Below are 26,442 nucleotides of genomic sequence, written 5' to 3' on the forward strand. Positions count from 1 at the left end.
ATGCATCATTAGGTGATGAGAATATCTGTTGGAATTAGTTTTCTCTAATGAACCGTTCAGATTAACCACAATACATGGTAAGACCAACTTCGTATGAGCGTGAATCTGGAACCTTTTAGGTGTTCAGAGCTCTCATAAAACGAAGTTAAGAATCAATTGGGCAATAGGAGGAGACACTCATAGTGAGCATCTCAGTACAAAACCTTATTTATCATCTAAGTAATTATGAAAGAGTTTCACGATCTATCTCCACCCATAACACTGCCACTAGGAAGTGTTAGTTAGACAGAGAAACAAATCATTCATTGATTTTGTACTAGATGAGTTGCATTATGCATACTAACAATTCGTGGATTGTACCATGAATAGTGTTACGAGAAGTCCTTAGGTCTTGTACCAACTAATTAGGTTCATGAAGCACTCTATGATATGTGAAGTGGGATTTTGTCCTCACTTGCACATATGTAAGTCTACGATTATGAGGCTTATGCTTATCGTGAAGCGCTCGACAATCTAGAACTTAGAATAGAGATGTGTTATCTTGTTGGAGAACCCATCGATCATTTTGGATAGTTGTTTAACAACCTTCTAAGAACAAAGTGTATTCTTCTTGAAGGTCAGGCTTCCAAGAAAGAGAGTTGATTTCCAAAATGGCTAGCGGGAGCCACATTGATCGTGATAAGATTCGAGAGTCAACCAAAGAAGAGCCTAAAGTTGGACCTAGAATTCAATTCGAGGTTGAAAGAGCTATTGAAGAAACTGATATACCACCACCTCTTCCTTATAGATATGATAGAGGACATCATACACCAATTATATAAGAGTTTATATTACTAAGGTATATGAGTCACTAGTAGATAGCAATCAGAGTGTACTAGCTATCGGAAGCTATGGTAGGCCCTAAATGATACAACATGGAAGGAGGACATGGAGAGTGAGATTCAGTCTATGTATATGAAAACTTGGTAGATCAAGCACTTGGACTTAACCATTAGGTATAAGTGGATATTAAAGAAGAGACAAGAATGGATAGGAACAAACACATAATCAAACCAAGATAGGTTGTGAAGGATATGTAAGCTTAATAAGTTCATTTATGGACCGATATAAGCATCTCGCAAGTGGGATCATTATTTCAATGAGAAAGTTCAAAGAGTTTGAATTTTGAGAAATAAAGATGAGCCATACATATGTCAAATCTAGTGGGAGTAATTGGAATATTTGTTTCAAAGAGAAAGTTCAAGGAGTTTGAGTTTCGAGAAACATAGATAAACCATATATATGTCAATGCTAGTGGGAGCATTGTAGTCACCCTTTTATTGTACATAGATAATGTACGATTCATAGGAAACTATATTCTAACTTAGCAAGTGCAAAAAATTGGCTTGGTATGAGAATTATTTCGTTATGATATACATGGGAGATACGGTACATAATAAGGATATATGGATATAGATCAAAGTGATTCATTGGATTAAGCCAAAGTGCATGGAAAGTTGAGTAAAGTCGGCATGCAGAACTTGGAAAGGTTCATGATTAACATGGAAGGACATTGAACGATGCTAATGTCCTAGTTCTACTATCAAGCTAGAGGTTATAAGTCGTGTCCCACAAGCTTCTACTATGCTTTGAGCATGACAAGTTAGATTAGATCAATTTGGCAAGAATGAATAAATCAAGATCAAGAACTTTCTTAAGTGTCCTAGGAGGAAAGAGGAAAGATCTTTTTAGTATGGAAGAGATAAATGTAAAGGTTACACTGATGCTAATTTCCACACTGATAAAGACAATTTTGTTCACAGTCGTAATTCGTGCTTTTGCTGAATGCCATTATATTAGCATGGAAGAGTACCAAGTAATACACCATAGTGAATTTAACAAACTTATAGTATATTGCAGTTGGTTAAATTGAAAAGAAGAAAACGTGACTAAAAGAGATTCATTAGTGACATCTTTGTTGAAATTCAATCATTGATAGTCCTTTTGGAGGCTCTTTGTGAATTTAAGGGTGAACTTACCTCCAATATGGATCCTAAGTCACACAAGCTCACAAGTCACATACTCATTAAGTACCATCACATTTGATAGTGAGTCAAATGTAAAGACATCATAGTAAATAAGTCATATATAAAGATAACCTTGTCGATCCATTCCACAAGCCAATGCCAATAACCAAGTCTCACAGTCAGACAAAGTCAAGAGGCATTAGATTTGCAAATGAATTAGCTTGAACACTTTTAATTTAGTTTTTTTATACCTGAGAACTCAAGTAGTATAAGTGTTAATTTGATTTGGCGATTATTAAGTGGAGATCTTAATATATGATGGAGATCAGTCATTTCATTTAACTTATCAATGTGTTCTCCTTTTTCATGTTTGGAACCCACTTCCTGAGTATTAATTTACTCAAACGTCCACAGTCGGTCATATTCTTGGAAGTAAGTAGCGATTCAAGACTGTCATGAGTATTAGTGGATTTTCCATAATGATTGGACATAGCATAGAGATTGCGCTAACATTCATGAGTACTTAATAGAGATTTAAGTATTTGACCAACCCGCGCTTAGAGATTACTTCATGTATATAGTCACGAGTAATTCTAAGACGATAATATTTCTATTCTTTAAACCTAGATACATGTGGGGTTTTGCTCTATGATTCTGTTATGCATTGCTCTACTCTAATTCTATCTGTAACTGGTAGTTATAAAGGATATGTCCATGTGTGACATGATGAAGTAGATAAAAACCATGTAGTCGAAGTTTATATGTTCCTGCTTTCTTAATAGGAGAAGCGATATCTATAGGCCCCTCGATGATTTGGTGTTGATATCTAAAGTGCTTGGTCGAGCCCTAACTGAAATTGATGTGTTCAATTTAGTAGTCAGATGCAATCGTCACAAATCTATATCGGGATACATAATCTTAAATTTTGACATTGACCATTATCCATGTCTCGAGTTCATACAGATATCATAGAACGAAGGCATAGTTGATCACTTATCTAAGGACTAAATCCTGATTAGATCAAGAGTTTGGTAGTTGCATTGGATGGATAACTCTCTATTGATTATTGGAGGAGTTTTGGTCATTATATAGTTGATGACTTGTCCAAGTGGGAGACTGTTGGAAAGAGTGTCCAAGGTCATTAACTATTGGTAATATTTCTAATAATAACATGGTCCTTTTGGGTTGCCCTCAAGACCCAAATTGAATAAAATAAATAAAGGAGAAATTGGTTTATTAATTATAATGGTTAATAATTAATTAGAAACTAATTGGAAATATATTTTGGGAATTAATTTACAGTTTAATTAATCAAAAGGTTGAATATTCATTAATCGATAGTTGGTTAATCAAGAATGTTCCAAAACCCTTATAGAATTAGCGTTGGACGAAAATCACTCCATCCCACAAGGGAAAAGGTGTGAACTTAGTGGTTAGGCTCCCATCCCACATGGGAAGGAGTACAAAACATAGGAATGCATCCAAGTCTATAAATATGGCCTTCGAGATTTCATTATCCGTTGCACCTTAGCTTGAAGTTTCGCCAACTCTTCTTCCTCCTCCGATAGGGACTGTTTATAACCTCTTAGGGTTTGTGAAATTGACGCTTCTCCTAGTTATTTTTATTCCACTCTTTGGTGTCATTGGGTGTGATACCATTAGATGGATTCTAGTTTGGGTCCACTCATCCAAGCAACTGCATGGATGATCAAGATCTAAAGCATGGAGATAAACGGCTACATAAGAGGTATGTTTTTCTTCTTTATGTTTTGTTTTCTAGCGTAGATGTAATTAACATGAAATCATAGATCCATAGGTTGCATGTACACTTAGGTATTGTAACAAATCGTTATTTCAAACCTATGTAATAGTATAGGTCAATGTGTATTTCTTTTTATAAAAATGAAGAGAAATTTTAGCATAATGTGCATATTTACATAATTGACCCTCAAAAATAAATTATTTAGCAATCTCTATTGGGATGAACCAAGTGATAGAGATTGTAACAAGGTTTACAAAAACATAAAGAACACTAAAATCCGAGTTATAACGAAGAAGTTATGACCAATCGAAAATCTGCGACAAAACCGGCAAAACACTATTCAGTGTAAAAACTGAGTTTTCAATAAAAGGCTTTTTAGCCTTAACAATCTAAATGAAAGTTGTAGTTTATGTTAAACCGAGAACTTTCATAAAAAGAACGGAAAAATCTGACTTCGTATGAGGAAGTTATGATTTTTCTAAGTTTCAGTATAACAGTGTACAACTAAAAACTCGAAATTAAGATCGAGCGATTTTTAGCCGACACAACCTAAACGAGAATTGAAGGTCTCGTCGGTAGTAGTACAACGGTAAAAAGACAGACAAAAACGGACGTCGGATGAAGAAGTTATGAATTTTTAACGGATTCCCGTCCCGGTCTGTTTAAAATAATAATATTAAAAATAAATCAAAATTAGCCAACGAAGTCTAAACGAAAGTCGGAGAGTATGATTTTACCTACGCGTGCATATAAAGAATGCCAAAAACGGAGCTCGTATGCGAAAGTTATGATTTTCGCAAGTTTTGGAACAAAAATAAAGAAAAATAAGAAAACCGGACAATTTCGCATGTGACACGTCACCTCGCACGTGGCAGCTGCTGAGTGGACCGAAGCCATGCGTGGCACCTCCTGATTAGACCAACTCTGCGGTCCAATCCTACTCAGACAGCCTTGCATGAGATACCCCGGAGATACCCCTCGGACACCCCCCTTCGCACGTGTCAATCTTCTATTGGACCGAAGTCCGGTCCAATCCGAGCCAGCCAGCAGCGAGCCTGCGGTCCGAAGAAGCTCCCTCCCTTCGCCACCTGTCCGATGCGTGGCAGCCTCGCATAGCCTCGGATCCGAGGCTTCGGCCTATATAAGACATGCGAGGGTTCCGAACAAATTTACATTTTTCACCCCTAATTTTATTCTCTTTCACATTTTCCACTTCCACAAACTCATATACAACCCCTAAAGCCCCGGTATCAAGTCTCGAACCCTAAGCAAGCCTCGAAGCCCCGAGATTCCCGAGAAGTAACCTCTCTCCTGTCGAAACTCTGCCCAATTTGAGCCGGTTTCTCGACCAACAAACTCCTTTTCGTGAAACGAAACTCCGTCCAATTCACCACCTATCAAGTGAGTACATGCCCCCGTATTTTCATAATTTCTACTGTTTTAAGGGGGGGGGGGGGGGGAATACAAGCATAACACAAGAACTTTGTGTTATAAAAATCATGATTTCAAATCATGATAAAACAACATTAAATCATTAAAAATACTCAAAACATAAACTCTTTATCATCTTATATTTTTCCCCAAAATTCATATTTATATATATATATATATATATATATATATATATATATATATATATGTATATAACTAAGATTTAAGAGGCTTAGGACTGATAACTCATTCCGGGTCCTTTTCCTTGTTTGGATGTGGGCTTATAGTACCGGTTATTTGTCCGAGTGTCGTTTAAATTTTACTTATAAATATAAAATTGTATATGTATATAAATATAATAGTTATTTGATCAGTTTAACTACCTTTGTAACATGCTGAGCAAGGGATTTCATGCAAACATGGTTATATACACATTCAGAATGTACATATAAATTATAATAGGTATAATTTATACATAGAACAATAATTCATGATACAACAATACACAGTCTTACAAGAAACTAGAGTTTTGATACAGAACAAATCAAGGCTTACACTTATCAAATACATGTTTGAAATACTAAATCAAGAACATCCTGTCAATCATTTATTTCAGAATGATTGGGTTTTGATTCAAGAACATACGTGTTCGGAATACTAAATCAAGAACATACTGTCAATCATTTATTTCAGAATGATTGGGTTTTCATAACAAATATACATGTAACGTTTATATGCTTTTTATGAGACATTCAATTCAGGTTGTTTAATTCATTTTAGACAATCAAGGTATATCCCTGACATTATAACCAGAATCTCCAGCCGGGGATCGAAACAAGTTGTGTGTAGATCTATATCGGGATTGACAACCCCGCACTCAAGCTGCTAGCTACAGTCAAGCATACACGCCGATGAGTGGCAATTGTTATCAACAGTTTAAACGCCCACAAAGCGTTTGTTTCAGGCCATCCGTCGTAGTATGGTTATAAGAACTCATTAAAAAGATATTAACAATACGTTAGTGTATAAACAAGTAAACGAAAGTACACCTTCAAAGTACCAGTTTTCAGAATACAAACTACAATGGTTCAATACAGTTTTCAATAACAGCTGGCGGAGCGAGGCACACTCTCAGTTACAAGTTTTCATAAAGGAATACAAATACAAAACATTGATACAAAGAGAACGGTTTTATGGGAACAAAACTACTTTTCATATACAATAGAAAATATAGGATTTTCTGGAATAGTTTACATATACAAGATACAGAGATACTCTTTCAAACATAAACACTTATGCACTCACTCAACTTTATGTTGATACTCTCTTTTCAAATTACTTGTATTCTCAGGGAAATAATACACAGGTACTCCCCGAGCTTTTTGAGAAGATGGAGCTTTGTTGAGTCATATCTTCTTTTGTATAACTATATTTTGGTTCAATATACAATGATTGAACACATGTAAATACTTATACCTTTTAAATGCAATGGTTGTTTGTACTTTGATTACTATGATGCATGTGTTGTGATACTACAATTCAAGTCCTCCACCCCCAGATGTTTCCGCCGTCTGGTTTAGGGGTGTGACAAATTGGTATCAGAGCAATGTTTATAGTGAACTCAGTATATCAATCCATAAAAGATATACAAACTATAAATACATTGGGGCAAGGAGCTCTGACTACAAGTATACTTTTTAAAGATTTAAGTATTTTATAAGAAGTATACTAACACTCATACCTACAAGTACAATATCACAGTCATAAGAACTTAAAAGTATTTGGATGTTGAGCACTATAGTCAAACCTAGGCAGTTATGTAATCATATCTGGATATAATATAGCCCGATCAACTATATTGATTTGAGATATGACGAACATGTGTTTGGGAGTGATAGTACTGTTGTGACATGTCTAAAACTTACCCTACATATTCAGAAGAACTATAGAACAGAATACAAAGATTAAAATACTATGGAGAGTATTCATTGGGATAGAGATCGTCATGACCGTAAATCCACCACCGGATTTTACGTATTTCTTGGAGAGTCTATCATTTCATGGAAGAGCAAGAAATAGGACGTTCTCTCTAGATCTTCCACGGAGACTGAGTATCATGCTATGGTTGTGACTACATGTGAGATTATCTGGTTATGGTGGCTGCTTGCGGATATGGGAGTTCACATTTCTTCACCTACTCCCCTGCATTGTGATAACAAAAGTGTGATACAAATTGCAAAGAATTCTATTTTCCATGAGCAGATGAATCACATTGAGACTGATTGTTACTTCACCCGTCATTACTTACAACTCGGAACCATATCGTTTCCGTTTGTTTCATCAACCTTGCAGCTTGCGAATATTTTTACGAAGGCTCTATGGCATCTCGATTTCGATTCTTGTGTGAAAAAATCTCAATGCTTATTGCTGTGACATTTTGATTTTGTGGGGGGGGGGTGATAGCCTATATGTTATTAGCTGACATGTTTATGGGCTCTTTAGGCTTTAGCCCATTAGGGTTTTGTCTTAGCTAGTATTTATTCTCCCCTTTCTTCTTTGTAGTTTTTATGTTTTTCATTGAGAACCTTGTAATTTCTATCTTTAAATCATCATATGGAAATATTATCAATTCTTATACCGGCCAACAACACCAAAATTTTCAACCTCTTAGAGTTAAATGTAAGAAATAACATCACATATATATATTTTTTTAAATTTGATTTTCATAATATTATACTTTCATTTCTTCTATTACAACGTTGGAGCTTGATTTTTTCCCCTAATTGTAGCAATGTCCTCCTAAAGCAATTTTCAATGATATTGTCGTGCCCGTGAAAAATTTCAAAGTATATTGTGTTTTATAACACTAAGAGTAGTGGGGGTCGCCACTGAGCTCGCTACCCTTGCCAGCGATCAATGAACACCACCCCTAGCTCTCGCTAGGGGGTCTCCACCGGAGCCTTGTTACACTTTTTCCGAGAAGAGAGAGAGGGTGAGGGTTGAATTTGATTGGTGTTTGTAGGGTCACCCATCTTCAATACCAACATAAGAGTATGTACAGAAAAAACTTGATTTATATATTTCCTTTTGCACCTCAAAAAATAATGTACTTGTATAAACTTTTGATTCTTGTAGTTCTATTTCTCGAGGTGTTTGCATTTTATAAGATGCTTTCTTTGATGCCTTATCAAGCTCTCATTGAGTATTCCTTTGCTTTTGAATGGCAGTGTCGTAATTCATCATGAAATTCAAAAGTAAATTACCACTTTCTGAGTAGGTATTAAAGAATGAATTCATACTCTCTGACCTCGATGTAGTCTTCATCAACCCACACATTGGAATATCGTTAAAATATCCAAGTATCCATGAATCACGTTTTGTAAACATCTCTTTAAACCATCTCGTGTCTTCAAGATTGAATTCCTTCATAAGCAAACCCCACTTCACCTCAAAGACATCAGGTTTCATATTAATGTCCCAAACAAGCTTCGTGAATCTTTTTCTAAAGTCTGTGTTCGTAAATAAATCATCTAATATCTGTATTAAAAAAATAAACTTCTATAGTTATTCATAAATGAATAAATATTAATAAGTAAAATAATAATAAATATTCATAAATGAATATACTAATATTTCAAAAAAATTACTATATTCATCTATAAATTAGTAAACACTATGTAACATATTTGAAATATATTAGAATACTACTTTGTTTTTCAACTTCTTCATTATATGCCACATACATAATCGGTGCTTTGAATTAGGAAACACATTCTCAATAGCTTGTTTTATTGCAACATCTTGATCGGTTAAAACAAGTGTTGGTACTTTCACATGAGTTTTATGAAACGCTTTAAGCAACCAAGAGTAGGACTCAATGCTTTCATTGCTTAGCAACCCCGCTCCAACAGTAATTGATTTTTTATGATGGTCAATAGCAGTAAATGGAACAAAAACCATTCGATACCTATAACACAAAAAAAGTGTTCATTAAAGTCAATTTTTGATGTATTCATAAGTGAATATAAAGCTATTCATTTATGAATACAGTTACAGTATATTATTAAAATATTTTATATATTAAAAAAAACATTAAACATAAAGTTATAATATTCATATATGAATAACCTATAAAAAAGTAGATAAAATAACTTACTTGTTTGTTCGGAAAGTCGCATCAAACGAGATAACATCACTAAATTCAGCATAATATGCCTTCTCCATTTCATCAGCCCAAAACGTAGAGTCCAAAATATCATATTGACAATTAAACTCAAATGAGTAATTTGTATAGTGAGCTCGACGATCATTCATTGTGTTTACTATCATTTCGGCATCTTTATAACATATAACCCTATTGATATCTCTCATTAAATTTTTATAGTCAACTACTTTGGGCTTTACAAACTCATACCCACCTCTCAGACTTGCCCTCAACTTATGAGCCATAGTTGGACCTATTTTTGATGTGGAAGCACGCACTATAAAATCTTTTTCTGAATATGATATTTGCCTCGCTTTTTTTAAATCCATTCTCTTCTCAAGTGGATGGTTTTGAAGTTCATCAAACTGAAAAACTTTATAATATGAAGTTCCATACATATATTCAAATATAATCTTTTCTTGACAACCAATAACTCTTGAATTTGAATTTCGTTTCCTCCTAACACCACTTGTACCTAATGTGTCACAAGATTTCTTTATCTGTTTGCCACCACGATTACATATAACTTGTTTCTTCTTTATAATCTTGTTATCAAACCGTGACTGTGTGCTCAGTCTCACATCAAAACCACTAATTTCAGCATACTCATAATACATTTTGATGGCCAACTCTAATGATTTGAAGATTAAACCTTTAAATGGAATAAATTGAACAGGTAAATCTGGCTTATAGACATGATCTCCAATTACATTACCACAATATTGTGCATCATCTACTGAACTCGAAGATTCACCTGATAAAAAATTATAAATCCAAATCAATATACTAATGCATGAATAAAACAATCAGATATGAATAAAACAATCATATATCAATACATGAAATTCATATGAATAAAACAAAAAACAATGTTTATTAATGGATTAATAAAACATTCATATATGAATACATAAAATTCACGAGGATTCAAAATATATAAAATAAACATAACTTATTCATATATGAATAAAACGAAAATAATATTAAATTTGAAATTAGAATTAGCACACGTTTATTCATATATGAATAATACAACAATTTATTCAGATTAGCATATTCATATGTAAATACATGATAATCAACAAAATTAAAAACAAAATAATAATTCAATAAGTGATAACTTCAAAAAACGAGTTCTCAACATCTTGTTCTTTACTCTCACACATCGAAGAATACAACTCACCATCAATAACACTAGAATTTGACATAATAAACCAAATGATCTGTAGAAAACAACAAAAAGAATCTTAATATCGATAAAAATCATGATAAAATAAAATAAAAACTGAACGACAACAAAATTAAAACAAAAGACACAAAAAAGTCGTAGATATGAAAACCTGATTAATTTCGGATATATCTCACCTCAGCGTACAAACGATCTGAAAGAAACTTAAATCAGCTTCGATCAGATGATGCAATTGCAATAAAGATCATATGAAAACCTGATCAATTAAGCAATCTCTCTCACTTCATAGCGTAAAAACTAAAACGATACATCTGATTGAAAATTAAATCAGCTCCGATCAGATCATAAAATTGAAATAGAGATCTCAAACTATAGAACAAAAATCTGATGAAACAACTGCAATACAGATTCGAACCTTCACGTTAAACGGAAAGAATATACGTAATCCCTAATGAATTATATAAAGCAATAATCTTGATAATGAACTCCGATATATCCGATTCAAACGATATATAGACTTGATCAAATCAGAAACTGAATACGAAGAAGAAAAATGAAATACAGATGCGAAACTTCACGATTAATGGAAAAAATACGTATAATTGTTAACGAGTCATATAAAGAAAAGAATATTAATAATGAATTCCTCTATATCTGATTCAAACGAGCTAAATGTATCATCAAAATGGAAAGTGAATACGAAGAACAGGTAAGTTCAATGTAAAAAAGTGGCCAAATTACAAAGATACCCTTAATGAAAAAATGACACGCACAGTTTTTAAGGTTTACATGTTAGATAAATGATTGGCTGAGAATGATTCCCCCATTCTCAACCTTTTTTATTTTCTCAATTGAACTTACCTCTCTCTCTCTCTCTATATATATATATATATATATATATATATATATATATATATATATATATATATATATATATATATATATATATATAGAGAGAGAGAGAGATAGGTTCAGGTGTTTAAAGTAAGTATTGTGTTATTGTATGCATAAATGTGGACCAATCAAAATTTAAAAAATAAATAAATAATCAAACAAATAAATAAGGGTAATTTAGTAATTTGATAAATAATTTCTACAAATACACTCCTATAATTATGGTAATTACTTTGAGCTACCTTTATCCCTTTTTAAAACAATAAATAACACTGTATTCTATCCCATTCGATCCTTCCTAACCCTAGCTCCAAAACAGAAGATCACCACCACCATCATTTGTTGTTGCCGCCGATCTCCACCCGCCATACGCTGTTATGGCTGTCGGTAATCCGGAGCTGCAACCTTTATCTAATCGCGAGTTGAGGAACAACATTTAAATAAAAGTCACGAGGAAGGAAGGTACGAGGCAGCGAGATTTCGCTCTTTCTCCTCCGAATCAGAGGTGCGAATAAAGGAGGATTGATTTCAATCGGCGACAAGGGAGGTCGTCTCCGTGGTTTGACGAAGTTGAAGGGATGAAAGGAAAATGGTGGGGTGTCGCGATCAGCAGAAGTGAAGAAGTCGGGGTCCTCGGTGGGTTTGCTCGACAGAAGAAGAAGAGGGGTTGTGAGGGGTGTTGCTCCGATCAGTAACAGGTTCTCTTCCCTTTTCTTTTTGTTTGACTGTTAGATAGAAATCATTGGGGTGTTTGGGTTTGTTTCATTTGATAGAAACCAATGGGTATTTGGATTGGGTGTTTGACAGGGAAGGAAAGGAAACACAAACGTGTTCTTGTTTGTAGGTGTACTTTAGATTGATTTACTGTAAACCAATGAAGTTGAATCCTCAAATGGGTTTTTTTTAATTTGATTTGATTTCAATATATAGAATGGATGTTTGGGTTGATTGTTTGACAGAAATCAAAGAAATTTTGGATGTGTTTAGGTTTATTGTCTAATTCTTTCAAGGTGTAATATTTTTGGTGAATTGGGAATTTGTTCTGATTGTTTAATTTTTACAGGAAATTGAAAGTTGTTTTGATGCACACCAAGTGCTCGCTAAAATGCTTCAACTGAATGGTATTTCTTAGTTTATAGTATTCTATCAGAAAAAAATATTTTTTATGATAATCATGAACATATTCTGTTAGAATGCCCCGAATTAATATAATTATTGGTAAATGAATTCCAATTCTATCATAATGGAATCACGAATTCCAATTATATTGGAATGGAATATGGATATTTTCTCACTAATTTATTCATTGGATTTGTTTCCACAGAAGCTGATGCTTGAAGAACAGACCACGAAATTTGAACGACGCCTCTTAGCAACATTATTCTTTTAGAATATATTAGTGTCTTTGTTAGATTTTGATGTTTTTTTCCCAATTTGAAAGTTTTTAGTTTTATTCTTTAAAAATAAATGTAATTCTTAGCAATTGTTACATGTATTCTATAAGAAATAATGTAATTTTTGTTTTAATTCTTCAATTGCTGGTTCGAGAATTTGTTATTCTACAAGAAATTTTTAAAGTCATGATCAAGAAATATGTTCAAGAATATTTTTATTATTTTATGGTTCTAGAATAATTTTATTTTTGAACATACTCAAACATATTCTGTCAGAATGTCCGAATTAAAAACATTATAATTCGTAAAATCGGATTTTTAAAATTAATAGAATCTATGATCCCTTAAAATCTGCAAATTTCCTTTATTAAATCTATATTAATTGACTAAAATACCCTTCTAGTTAAATTTGATGGTATTTATCAATTATATTTAATTCAATAATATGTATTAATCACTTTCTTAAAATAAATAAAATGATTGGCCCACATTTATACATACAATAACACAATAATTACTTTGAATAGAATAACCTAAGCCTATATATATATATATATATATATATATATATATATATATATATATATATATATATATATATATATATAGGGAAAAGTTCAATAAAGAACCATAATTATTGGTTCTCAAGGAACCAAATCTTTTTTTCAATTTCTAAAGCTTATTCTTTATCGAAAAAAAAATCTAAAAATATCTAAATTCATATATTAACATTGTGAATGTGAAAAATATTTTTCGGATTCACCGTGTGAATCCGAATTCACATTGTGAATTTTCAAAGATTCACATTGTGAATTTGACGTAAAAAAAATCGAATTTGATATCATTGGAAAAATGATAAAAAGTTATGAATTTCTGTATTTTTTGTTTTTTTTTTGATAAAAAATAAGTTCTAAAAGTTGAAAAAAAGATTGGTTCCTTGGTTCATTGGTTAATTATGGTTCTCTATTGAACCACACCCATATATATATATATATATATATATATATATATATATATATATATATATATATATATATATATATATATATATATATATTGTAAATGTAGAGTGCACGCTTTATTTCATGGCTATCTTTTTGTCGAAGAGTTATATGAGGCTTCATAAATTATTTATGAAGAAGATGGCATGATCTTAGATCACGAGGACATTTGGGCCAAGCGAGCAATCATACGATGGCTTTTGGCATATAACTATCATATAACCGCAATGAGTTATGCCCAATACATTAACCTCACTCCCTATTTGATTTCTCTTCTTCAAGATGATGTTGCAGCTCAATCCCTATTTGATAATGAGATTCTGGCTCCTAAAGATCCCGATGATATGGATGACGTGTAAGTATGCTTTGTATTCCAATTTCCCTTTCTTAAATTTCTCTATTTTGTGTGAAAGTAGTCATGTCTATGATATTGTTTCTCTTACTTTATGGATTCAATAGGGAGTAGGGACATGGCTTGGGAATGTTTTTTTTACTTAACAGGATTAATGGGTTTAACACTTAAGCTTGGATCCTATATAATGATGTTTTCTTTTGACTTGATATTGATAGAAATGTCTTAATGGATAAAGCAAAAAAAAAAACATGACTTTATCTATTAAGACACTAGCCCTTTACCTATTTTTTCCCTCCCAACTTCATTCGTGTTAAAGTTGATGAATATGTTGAACTTTCTTTTTTGGTATGCAAGGGTAAAATGGTATTTAGACTTATTCAAACGGTTTGTTCGGTCTCGAACATAAGGAGATAGTTGTTTAGAGTAAGTTTTGTATATATAAACACTTTCTCTTCTGGACCAAATAAATTGTTTGCATATGCCTAAATGTCAATCTTTCCCTTCACACACTCCAACAAACAGTTTTCTCCATGTTTATGAATTTTCAACAACTGAAAGATTTGGTAGGCTATATATGCATATTTCTTTTTTGTAATAATAACTTAATAGAGAAAATAAGAAAAAAAGGGACTTTTCCCCATCAAGTTGTAACTTTTCTAAATTGGCCCTCATTTTTTTTTCTTTCTATTTCTCTAGTGTAATGTCCCTCTCTCTTAATTTTGTTAAACATTATTTATCTGAACAACACTTCACACACAGATCACAACGTTTGACCGTAACTAACTATCTGGTTTGAGCTCTGTTCTAGTTAAATTTCATGATGGATGGATTGAGGAATAAAATAAGTTAATGGTACCTAGTGTGACAACCGTCAATTTTTGGGTCAAACAAAGTCAACTAGTACTATTATGTTATGGTTTACTTTATGTTTCCCAATGTACAACTTAAAATTTTAATACAAAGCATCACTCGGAAAGTTTAAATTGTGTATCCTTGGGATTAAAGAACACTCATAACACAGCGTAATTGAATTCATAATCCTAACACTACGGGGAAAACCATAAGAAAAGCTACAAAAGCCATATCTCTAAACACTCTCTATCTCAAATCGCTCCCAAATCTCTCTCTATATCTCAAATCTCTCCACATCTCTCTCTCTCTCATCTCTCCCAAATCTCTCAAATCTCTTTCAACTTTTCCCATAAACACCAACATCATTCCATCCCTTCCTTAGTTGAAAACAGCCCAAAACGAGAGTAGAAAACCCAAAAGAGCAAGCCCATTTCGGAACTTGAAGGCTGACTTCGGAACTAGTCATTTGACTCCGGAACATGGATGCTGACTTCAGAACTTTTTGTTGACTCCAGAATTTTTGGTTGACTTCGGACCTTCTACGGAACCGGGAAATCTCGCATCTCGGACCTCCCTTCTGTTTCGGAAAACTTTCCACTCCGGCCACTCTCGCATTCCGGAAGCCTTGCCCTTTCAGAAGGCCAATCCACCCCGGACCTGCTAACTCCGCACCTCAACTCCGGAATGTGCTAATCGACTCTGAAAGCTGCAGTTTGACTTCGGAACCCCTCGCAGCTTCGGACCCACTCCGAAACTTTGGCCAGACTTTTTCATCATTTTAAGAGATTTTGACGTTGGGAATTTCCTAAAACTCATATTTTTCATAACTTAGACCCTCTAAACTCCTATTTTAGGCCAAATGTGAAGCTTAGAACATATTTTCATACCTAAGATTATATTATTTTAATCACCCACTTGGCCACATGTGTAGCCACTTGATTGGATACTTAACTTCCCAATGAGATAATTGTTGGATTAATGTCTAAGTCCATAACTATAATTGGTAAGACTTGACCCGACCCGACATGGTCCATTTGGGTTGCATGGCATCATGCATTTGGATAGACTATAATGAGAGAAATAACACTTAAGGTTGGTTAATATATTATAAGTTCTAATATATTAATAAGGTTATTTAATTAGTATTGATCAAGAATTAATTTGGAATTAATTAAGTGATCAAAAGGAGACTAATTAAATATATGGGTTGATTGTGTAAATCATTCATTCTTATATATGTGGGCTTGTGATCCAAGATTCCTTATGTTGGACTAAGTCCATGGGGTGACCCATGGATACTCCATGGAGGTTAAAATCCATGGAGCATAAGGAATGGGTAAAGTTATGAGTTACATGGTGTAACCCTAATAGCCACCATATAAAAGAATCCCATGGCTCAAGAAATCGTACACTAATGTGTGAATATGAGGGCTAGACGATTTCAAGGAGTGTTCCATTTCTCTCAAGGCATTCCATGTGCATTTGGTGTTGTGTGAACCATTTGAGATGTCACACTTGGGGTACTAGGCACTCAAGCTTCATGGAGACAAGCTACATCAAACAAAGGTATGTATTCTATCCATGTGATTACCCAAGTATCAAGTATTGTATGCTAGATAGGGTAATACCTTGGAAAGTTCATAATTGCATGTATAATAGAGAAAACATAGATCCAAGGTATTTAGGGTTGCATGTCAACTTAGGAGTGTTAGAATGCTCAAAACCCATCAGTGGTATCAGAGCCTAGGCTTGTTTTCAATTATACTTGATGCAAATTGCTGAAAAATGCTGAAAAAGTCGAATTTCGGGCATTCTGGGCACTGGACTCGCCGAGTCCACTGATGAACTCGCCGAGTCCATGAAGAAAGTCATCCTACTCGTCGAGTAGGTTCATACACTCGACGAGTAGGAGCCCCTGACAGCATATCTTCGAGTTTTTTGGCTAGAAATGGACTAGGAACATTACCATAAGCTGTTTTTGAACCTATAAACCTGTTTTTGATGTGGTAATGTTCATTCTAATCCAATTTCAAAGATAATTGTCAATAGATTCATGTTTTGTATTAGTTTAATGGTTAGTCTAATTACATGAAAAAGTTTGATTGAATTATCTTGTTCTTATGAGTTGCTTAGATTAATAGAAAAGCTAATTGATTATGTGTTTTCAATCCATTTTAATCTAAGAGTTGATTCTAAAATGTGTTTTTGTAACTTGTCCTCAAGTTATATGAAAAGTCACATTTAAGTTTCATAAAACTCATAAAATTTGGCAATGGTTACAAAAATGAAGAGTCTTGTCCTCAAGTTATGGAGGTTCAAGAGTCACTTCATTAAGTAATAAAATGTGTAACCTTAATTAATTCCATAAGTTACAAAATAAAGAAAAGTTACATTCTTTTATTAGTTTAAAGTCTTCCATAACTTGTCCTCAAGTTATGGAACTTGAAGAGTTTTTTAATTAAAACTACTTTAAACTCATAAGTTATGGAATTAATTAGTTTTAAATAGTTTCAAAACTTGCCCTCAAGTTTTGGAATTTGAAAAGTTTCACTTATGAATACTTTAATTCCAAGTTAGCCCTTAGAATTTTAAAAGTTAAAATTCAAACCCTTATACTTTATAATATTATAAGTTAATAATATTTATATATATGTGTATAAGAGTAAAGTCAGTCTTACCGTTAGTAGGCCTCATTCACGAAGCCGGTCTATAAGGGGGGTATAAGATTACTGCCTATAAAATGGCAGTTTAATGGGTGTCCACTCTCACCCACCGCTTCCTTGACTGGTGGAGGGTCGTTAGCCGAACGGGTAGGACAAGGACTATAATTCTCCCTTCATTAAAAGTATTAATGATAAATACTAAGTAACTAAACATTTATAAATTCCCAATCTTAGTTACTTAGGAAAATGTGAATTTGGTGCTAACCCATGAAATTACACTTTGCACTTTGCTTAAGTCATTAGTGGAGCGTGTGTGGTTAACCGGCACACTAACCTGGACTTAACAAGGTAGGAAAAGGGTAACTTAATATTTATCATAGTATCGGTGGAGCGTGTGTGGTTAACCGGCACATCGATTAAGGGGTAAATATTAAGGGTACCAAGTATATTTGCATGGTTATTCACACCTTGTTTTGTGATCCTCGGCATCCCAGTCACAAAACCTGAAGGGCACACTCGAGATTGAAGCATGCCATTGAAAAGTTCAATGAATCTCAAAGATCTAGGAGTTTCAAAACCAATTAAAACCTAATATTACATTTCGTTTATCTTGGTGGAAATTGGTGAATCGTCATTCACCTACCTTCAAATATTTTATAGCTTGGATTACGTCATCCCTCTTCCAAGTTATAAAAGTATTGTGTTGGGTCCTAGCCTTAATATTTCATATTGGGTGTTATATTAAGGACTTTAAATCAACTCTCTTGAATATCTCCCAAAAGATGATCTTCCCAAATCTCTTGAAACAAGCTTTCCTAAATGAAGATGATGTCCCATGGAAATCATACTTCTTTCACTTCCTCCAGTTATTCTCCCTAACCCACAAGTTCCTGCAAAGTTTAAGGTCACTCAAGCCCTATTGGCAAGCAAAGGTCTATATGTGATCACATCTTGGAGATGTAGTCAGATATTGACAAGCCGGGAGAGTTGGGTGTCAAAGTCTTGAGAAAGTTGGTGACTCAACTATTTTCTAAGTCACATAGTGAGTTCCTTTGGGAATTCTATGAAACAGACTATGACAAGACCCATAATGATCTTATCTATTTGCTAAGGTCAACTTCCTAAAACTTTATGGACATTGACAATGGTGACATTGGATATCCAGTAAAGCTCTCTCTTCCCTATGGAAAGGGATCGACCATAGTCAACTTGGTTGACCAAATGGTAAAGAGAGAGGCTAAGTCTGAGATAGTCCCATTATCAAGGGTCCATTGCCAAAGAAAGGGGCATTGGTTGCGAAGCTGCCAAATTTACCTAAGGATGTTAAAGTCAATAAGTTTGACTCTACTTCAGGTAAAGTCCACTATCTAACTCTGCGAAGTTTCTATTATGAGATTCTTGATGCATGATGTGACTGGGTCACATGTTGATGTTTTAAGAATCAAAGAAAAAGTGAAGAAACTTAAAGAAAGAATATGTTGAATCTGATGGCGTAGATGGATTTCTATCGCATAGTTTGAAGATCGGATTCTTGAGCTACTTCTTAAGAGTTATGATATATTGCTTAGGAATAAATAACAACAAAGTTTTCATGTGCTTTTGCATTGTAAGGATAGTTTTTCCGCAAAGTTTTAAAATAAAAGGAAAATTTTTTTGATTTTATTTATTTTAAAATATTCGTACAATGGCATTTGTGAAAACTTTTATTGCTTATAAGATTCCATTAAGAGCAAGAGTGGAAATATGAATTTGATTCTTTCATTTGTGGTAGTGTCTAAATTTACCAAATAAGGAAAGATTCTCATAACCTAAGTTTCAGTTGGATAGAAACTTGGAATCATGCAAGTTGTATAGCATGATGAATAAGAACTTTCAAGCATTGGAAAAATTAAGACTAACTACTTGTTCACATGGATGTGTGAGTCAAGTAAAGGATTGAGTACACATTCTTGTGCACTAATCAAGCCCACCACAAATAATCGTTAAGACTATTCGTCATTATTTACTAAAGTTCAGTAAATATGGTTATACTTACAAGCTTAAGTGTAATTCTGAGACATTGGAAAAGGTTTCAATGTATGGCAGAGCGAATAAGAAGAATCAACTTAGGCAGAAAGATAAAAGTTTCTCAAATCTGAAAAGATGGGAGAGTACTTTAGTATCATGCTATATAATCATCTTAATGATTAAGAGACCTTATCACAATTCATCCTCTAAGTGCATTCTGGTAGCTAAGAAGAGGAGCTATGAATTGTTGAAGTGGTTAAATCAAGAAGATGATTTATACTTCATTCCAAAAACAATTCTTAGAGTTATACTCTAAGATTGTGACTTGAGTGACATGTCTTAAAGAAGGTTGAAAACACTTGTCAAATGTAAGAGTAAAAGTTTTCTACTCTTGTACATTTGAAATTGGTAAGTTGTGATGTTTTGGATAAAATAAAGACCAACTAAGGCCAATTGTGTGAAGTGTTTGTCTTGATTAGAATCCACACTATCTCTTGAATATCTGACAAGAAAGTCTTATATGTCAAGAGGACAGTGGGAGTCTTAAAGGTCTTGAAAGTCTCAAGAACTAATCAAGAATAAAACCTGAAGTTCTTCACTAGCACACGACTTGAGGTTTATAACCTATCGTGTCGACATGTCTGTGCCTATTCAAGATGGCTTTGCATAGGAGTTCTGAGAGTTCTCAATTGGTTGCATAGCTACTTGGAAGCAATGGCAGGCCCTTGAGCTGCCAAATGGCAAGAATTTAAGATTGCACAAGTTTAATCCATATAAGTGTGGATTTGTCAGTAACCTTGTCTTGTGATTATGGTTTTGACAAAATTCATATGGATAGGAACTCATACACCATAAAATCTAAGTGTCATAAGGCTTCTCTTCGATTCATGAAAATGATGGTGAGGAAACACTTTCACTAAGTAGATTTTAGCTAGATAGCAATTGTGATATTTGCATTCTCAAAGTCGTTAGTGGAGCATGTGTGGTTAACCAACACACTAACATGGACTTGTGAGAAGTGGTAAAGGTCTAAACAATCGAGAATATGATTACAGCATCCCTTTTCGTAGTTCTTAAAATTATTTAGACACACCTGTGAGCTATCTAAGATAAGGTGTATGATATTGATAAAGTTTTATCAAAGCAATCTAGTATCAGAAATCTGAACTTTGGTAAGAAAGTCAATAAAGTATTGATTTCTAGAAGTCCAGCTGATTTCTGATTACATGTGAAAGCTAGTGGGAGCATAAGTGTTATGCTAATAATCATCATGTTAGTGGGAGCATGATAATTATGATAAAGGTTGCAAGTTAGCAATGTTAATTATAGAAAACAAAAGTTTCAATTCGTGAGGCTGCAGGGGTTGAAAAAGTTGTTTTGCTATAATTAAGGGAGAGGAAATTATACTTCATTTCAATTCTAAAAGCTTAGATTGAGATTTTAATCGTATTTAGTCAAGGATATATATATGAATTTCATGTTGGAATGGCTCAACATAAGGAAATTCTATATATGGGTCCATTATTTGTGTTCTAAAATTCGATTATGATTACGGCATCCCTTTTCATAATATGAATTTTGAGAACTTGGCAAATTGAAATGGAAATATTATAGCAAAAGACTGGTTTAGTCTTTATGTGAGACATCATGAATCGTGTCCCATATGCTTCGGATATAGGATCGATTACATGTGCTATATTTATCCTTTCTAAAATTTTCCAAATGCCTGGGGCATTATGAAGGGAAAAGGTCTAGAATTGGATATGACTAAAATGATTAAGCAATTGTCGAGGACAATCTAAGGTTTACCAAAGATTGGTTGCTCAAGGACAGTTGGAAGTATAATGTTAATTCTGGAAGGACCATATTGACATAATCTGTAAGGAGCAACTCTTGTTCAGAAGTGATAGTCAAAATGGAATATGGAAATGTTTCAAAGTTAGAAATTGTTCAATAAATCTGTGTAATATTAGGAAACTTAATGCAAGAAGGATGTTTCCAAGGAGTTGATCTGCTTTGGAATGCTCTGTAATGTTTGTTGTCAAATCTTTCTGACTTTGTGCATAATCATTACAAGAGGCTCAATGCATATAAGTTTAGAATCTAACAGATTTTAGTAAATGGCATGAATTTGGAATTCTTGCATTTGCAGTAAGGAATTGGGAATATGAAATGAGAATCGTTGGAGTTATGTTCAATTGATCTATTTCACAAAGTAAAGATCATTAACAAACATAGTATGCATACTTGGTGTATGGCATGACTGGTGTTTAGAAAAACATAGTGTACATGCTTGGAGCATGTATTGTTTTAAATTCAAGAATAAAGTTGATAGCTGAAACAGTATACAATGAATAATGTGTAATCATATGGTGATAAATAAAAGGTGTTTTATTTATATTCATAAGTTCTGAGACCATATTGGATTCGATTATTATTGTGTTTCACTTTGCATGTTTTGACTTCCAGAATAACTAGGTCATTGTTCTGATGGACTAAGTTATTCAAACCATCCACAGTCGGTCATATGTTGGAAGTAGATATGAATCAAGACTGTCATGGGTTGGCTTGTAGAGGTCTAAGATGTTGGACAAAGGGCTACAACACTCATGAGTGCTCATAAGTTCTGAGTATTGGATTCAACCCGCGCTCATTGGAATCACTTCATGGATTTTATCACGAGTGATCATGAGACGATAATATCTTATATTCTTCAAACCTAGAGATATGAGTTGTTACTATGAGTTGGTTATACATTGATTACACGAAAACGCATTGGTAACTCGATGTTATAAAACGTGCCTTTGTGTATGATTCAACAAGTAGTAGAACAAGCCATATGAGTCGAAGTTTATCCATTCCTTTTACCTTCGGGATAAAAGCGATATCTGTGGGCCCCTCGATGATTTGGTGATGACAAATGTAAGTGCTCGGCCGGGCCAGGACTGATTTGATTTGTTCAATTAGTCAGTCGTCATAAATCGGAAATCGGGAAACAACAAATGGACAGAGAGAATGATTATAATCCATGTCTCAGTCCATATGATATCTAGAATGGAGGAATATATGATCCCTTATCTAATGGACAAGTCATTGACAAAGGTCAGAGTTCATCGACAAGGTCATAGTTCGACAGAAGCTTTTGAGAGCTTCGATTGCTGATCGGTTCCTGAAGTCATACACAATAATAGTTTTAGACTTATCCAAGTGGGAGACTGTTGGATTAATGTCTAAGTCCATAAGTATAATTGGTAAGACTTGACCCGACCCGGCATGGTCCATTTGGGTTGCATGGCATCATGCATTTGGATAGACTATAATGAGAGAAATAACACTTAAGGTTGGTTAATATATTATAAGTTCTAATATATTAATAAGGTTATTTCATTAGTATTGATCAAGAATTAATTTGGAATTAATTAAGTGATCAAAAGGAGACTAATTAAATATATGGGTTGATTGTGTAAATCATTCATTCTTATATATGTGGGCTTGTGATCTAAGATTCCTTATGTTGGACTAAGTCCATGGGGTGACCCATGGATACTCCATGGAGGTTAAAATCCATGGAGCATAAGGAATGGGTAAAGTTATGAGTTACATGGTGTAACCCTAATAGCCACCATATAAAAGAATCCCATGGCTCAAGAAATCGTACACTAATGTGTGAATATGAGGGCTAGACGATTTCAAGGAGTGTTCCATTTCTCTCAAGTCATTCCATGTGCATTTGGTGTTGTGTGAACCATTTGAGGTGTCACACTTGGGGCACTAGGCACTCAAGCTTAATGGAGACAAGCTACATCAAACAAATGTATGTATTCTATCCATTTGATTACCCAAGTATCAAGTATTGTATGCTAGATAGGGTAATACCTTGGAAAGTTCATAATTGCATGTATAATAGAGAAAACATAGATCCAAGGTATTTAGGGTTGCATGTACACTTAGGAGTGTTAGAATGCTCAAAACCCATCAATAATTTCACATTCCAATGTAAACATCAACTCACCATCACTTCACTCTTCCTTCATATATAATACACGAATTTGATTCACTTCTCCTTCACAGTTAACATATTCACTTCTATTCTCTCTCAAATACCAAACCTCGAACTCAAAGAGCAAACATTCCCTGTAACTTATACTTCAAGCTTCTTCCTTAGGATACATTGTAAGTTCTTATTATCTAGTGTTTTACAAACACTTTCTTGTTAGTTCATACTTTCACACATTCTTATGTGTTTAAACTAAGGATACGTCTAGCTTCCCGTATTCTAAACTCGAAGATCACCATTTTTATCCCGTTATGTAACCGCGACTACACTTAAGGTGAGTTCATACCCCTACATTTTCAAGAAGCAAACAAGAAAATTTACGTTAAAACGCAAACATTTAAATACATTATATTTTTTAAAAAACGCGTTGAAAACGTGAAACGACTTTACTACCGATTTCGCATATTTTTACATACAACGTTTTGAGAAAACGTAAAAATATGAAAAACGGTTACAAAAATACATTACATTTTCTTATAAATATATATAATTATATATATTTTGTGTACAAAACGTCCATTTCGTTAAAACTTTACAAATATAGTTTACGAAACTTTATCCCTTTGTAGTCCGTTGAGCAAAGGGTGAAATTATATAAAGTACATATATAATTGTCTTACGTCATTTTCATTATTATCCTAGAAAGAAGGGATAATTAAGAAGGTTTGACGAACTGTACATCCCTTTTTGTTTGTTTTCTTGACTGTAGAGTTTTTGGAAAAATAATTTGAGAAAACAAGCTTTTCAGGGCTCTTGGGTTTTGAAACTTTGAGTGGTTTTTTTTTTTTGAAAAGATTTCCCACTTTTTACCACAAGTTTGAAGTTCCCTTTTGAAGGCCATTTTTGCCTGAGTTTTTGGAGAACCGCAATCATTGAGATTCAACTGCGGTTTCTTAGAGCCATTAAAAAACTTTTGAACACGAGGACTTGATTCATCTGAACTAGAAGGTTCAGGATTCTGGGAGCATTGACCATACTCGAAATTTTCTATGGGTAACTCATGATGAATTGGCTGAATGGTCACTAAACTCTTAATTGTAGGCTGCGGTAAGGAAAATTGGACAACCGTAGCATAAGTCAGAGTTGTTTTCTTTGTGGGACAATTAATCAGAGGCACTTGGTCTGACTGCGGATCAGAATTGCAGTGACTGGTACTGCAGTCTGAAGGCAGTGATGGAAAGTTCATGTGAACTTTTGGTTCCATAATAATTTCTTCATCAGCAACTGATGATGTCTGAGAGTTGGGATAAATTGTGCCAGAGATAGGAATTTGATCACTTGAGTGACCCGAAAATTCAGGAAGAATTTCCTCAATGACACAATTATTACTCAAATTATGAAGTCGACCAAAATGAGTTTTGATGTCCTCGGGAAAGGTTATGTCATTGACTGGGAAATGGAACTCTCGTTCCGAAGGGACATAAAGTCTGTCTTTGTTAAATCGGGGTGAGGAATCCTTTGCGGTAGGATACCCATTTGACCAACCCCAATTATAGGTGTTATCTATGATTCCATTGTTGACAAGGTTTTCAATAGCTTCACTTTCATTGAACAGTTTTTCTATTAAAAGATTCAAACGTACAATTTCAGTTTGAGCTAAATCTCTCTGATTTAATGTTATGCCTAATTGAGTCTCATATAACATTATTGCATCCTTTTCTAATTCTATGTCCTTTTCTAGCATGGAAACTTTGAGTCTTTTGTCTTCTAATCGTCCTCTAACATGGAACATTTCTTGAGATGCAATGTTCTTCTTATCTAGGGTTTTGTTATAGTCTGAAAGGACGGCAACACATGTGTCATTAAGGTTGTCAAGAAATGATTGACAATCATGCAGGCTATAATTAAGAGTTTGGATCATGAGTTTTACCTGCTCAACGATGCTCAGAGTGCCATCCTTTTCCATGTAGCAGTAATTCTTTTTCAGCTTGGTTGACCCATCCTCATCCGCAGTGGCCATCATGCAGATTTTGCCTTTTCCCTTGAAGTTGTTGATGTCTTCATCCTCATCTCCGGATAACCATACTTGATGGTCTCTCTTCACTTGGGCTACATATGCCCTTTCTTTCTCCTTTTCTTCCAGTTCTTGAGCCATTCGGAGATAGAATGCTCTGTCTTTCACTACATTGGCTTTGCAATCGTTTGCAAATTGATTTTCCTTGTTGCACTTGTGACAAATTACAACATCAGCTTTCTCTTCTACGGAGGTACCGGAGTCGCTTGTCTTGACAGGCTGAGGTACCTCTTTGGGTTGAGATTGCGGTGCTAGGTGAGGATTTTTGGGATATCGTGAGTGAGGGTTCTGAGAATTAAAGTTGCAGTTGAAAGGAGGTTTAGTAAATTGATAATTTTTTCGGAACGATGAGGGTGGTAGCCTGTTGAACTGTTGGCTAACTAGAGCAATAGCATTTTGGAATTCCTCTTCATCATCGTATTCTGAGTCGGCTTCGTATGACTGTGGAGAGTTGTCATACGAGGGAGAGTAAGATTGAGTGTGAGGGGCTTGTGCTACTAGAGCGAGTGGTCCTCCGAAGTCAGCACAGTCTTTGAGTACGGTAGATTCTTCTGCTTGCAGTTCACCATAAAGCTTGTAGAGAGATAGAGAAGGAATTTTTCTATCTCATTGG

At 34.1% G+C, this 26,442-nt stretch overlaps 1 protein-coding gene across 1 annotated transcript; it reads right to left on the reverse strand.

Moving 5' to 3' along the window:
* Window positions 1-8,394: 8,394 nt before the first annotated feature.
* LOC145157844 (protein FAR1-RELATED SEQUENCE 5-like) lies at window positions 8,395-25,910 on the reverse strand. The gene is made up of 6 exons (XM_079076826.1): window positions 25,686-25,910; window positions 10,587-10,626; window positions 9,356-10,157; window positions 8,971-9,166; window positions 8,847-8,855; window positions 8,395-8,736 (listed from the first exon to the last, which is right to left on the reverse strand). Exons 1-6 carry the CDS (start codon window positions 25,908-25,910, stop codon window positions 8,395-8,397), a joined length of 1,614 nt encoding a protein of 537 aa, XP_078932952.1.
* Between the last annotated feature and the right edge of the window lie 532 nt (window positions 25,911-26,442).

This window comes from Lactuca virosa, chromosome 2 (genome assembly GCF_052849685.1).
Source record: "Lactuca virosa cultivar CGN04683 chromosome 2, Lactuca_virosa_CGN04683_v6, whole genome shotgun sequence".
Lineage (NCBI taxonomy): Eukaryota > Viridiplantae > Streptophyta > Magnoliopsida > Asterales > Asteraceae > Lactuca > Lactuca virosa.

What these genes read in the sequence shown, in the direction of transcription:
- LOC145157844 (XM_079076826.1), bottom strand. Translation starts at nt 25,910, where the DNA reads ATGGCTCAAGAACTGGAAGAAAAGGAGAAAGAAAGGGCATATGTAGCC. An exon ending in AAATTCTAGTGTTATTGATG is followed by an intron (nt 10,158 to 10,586) that starts GTGAGTTGTATT and finishes ATTTTTTATCAG; the next exon opens with GTGAATCTTCGAGTTCAGTA. An exon ending in GCGACTTTCCGAACAAACAA is followed by an intron (nt 9,167 to 9,355) that starts GTAAGTTATTTT and finishes TTTGTGTTATAG; the next exon opens with GTATCGAATGGTTTTTGTTC.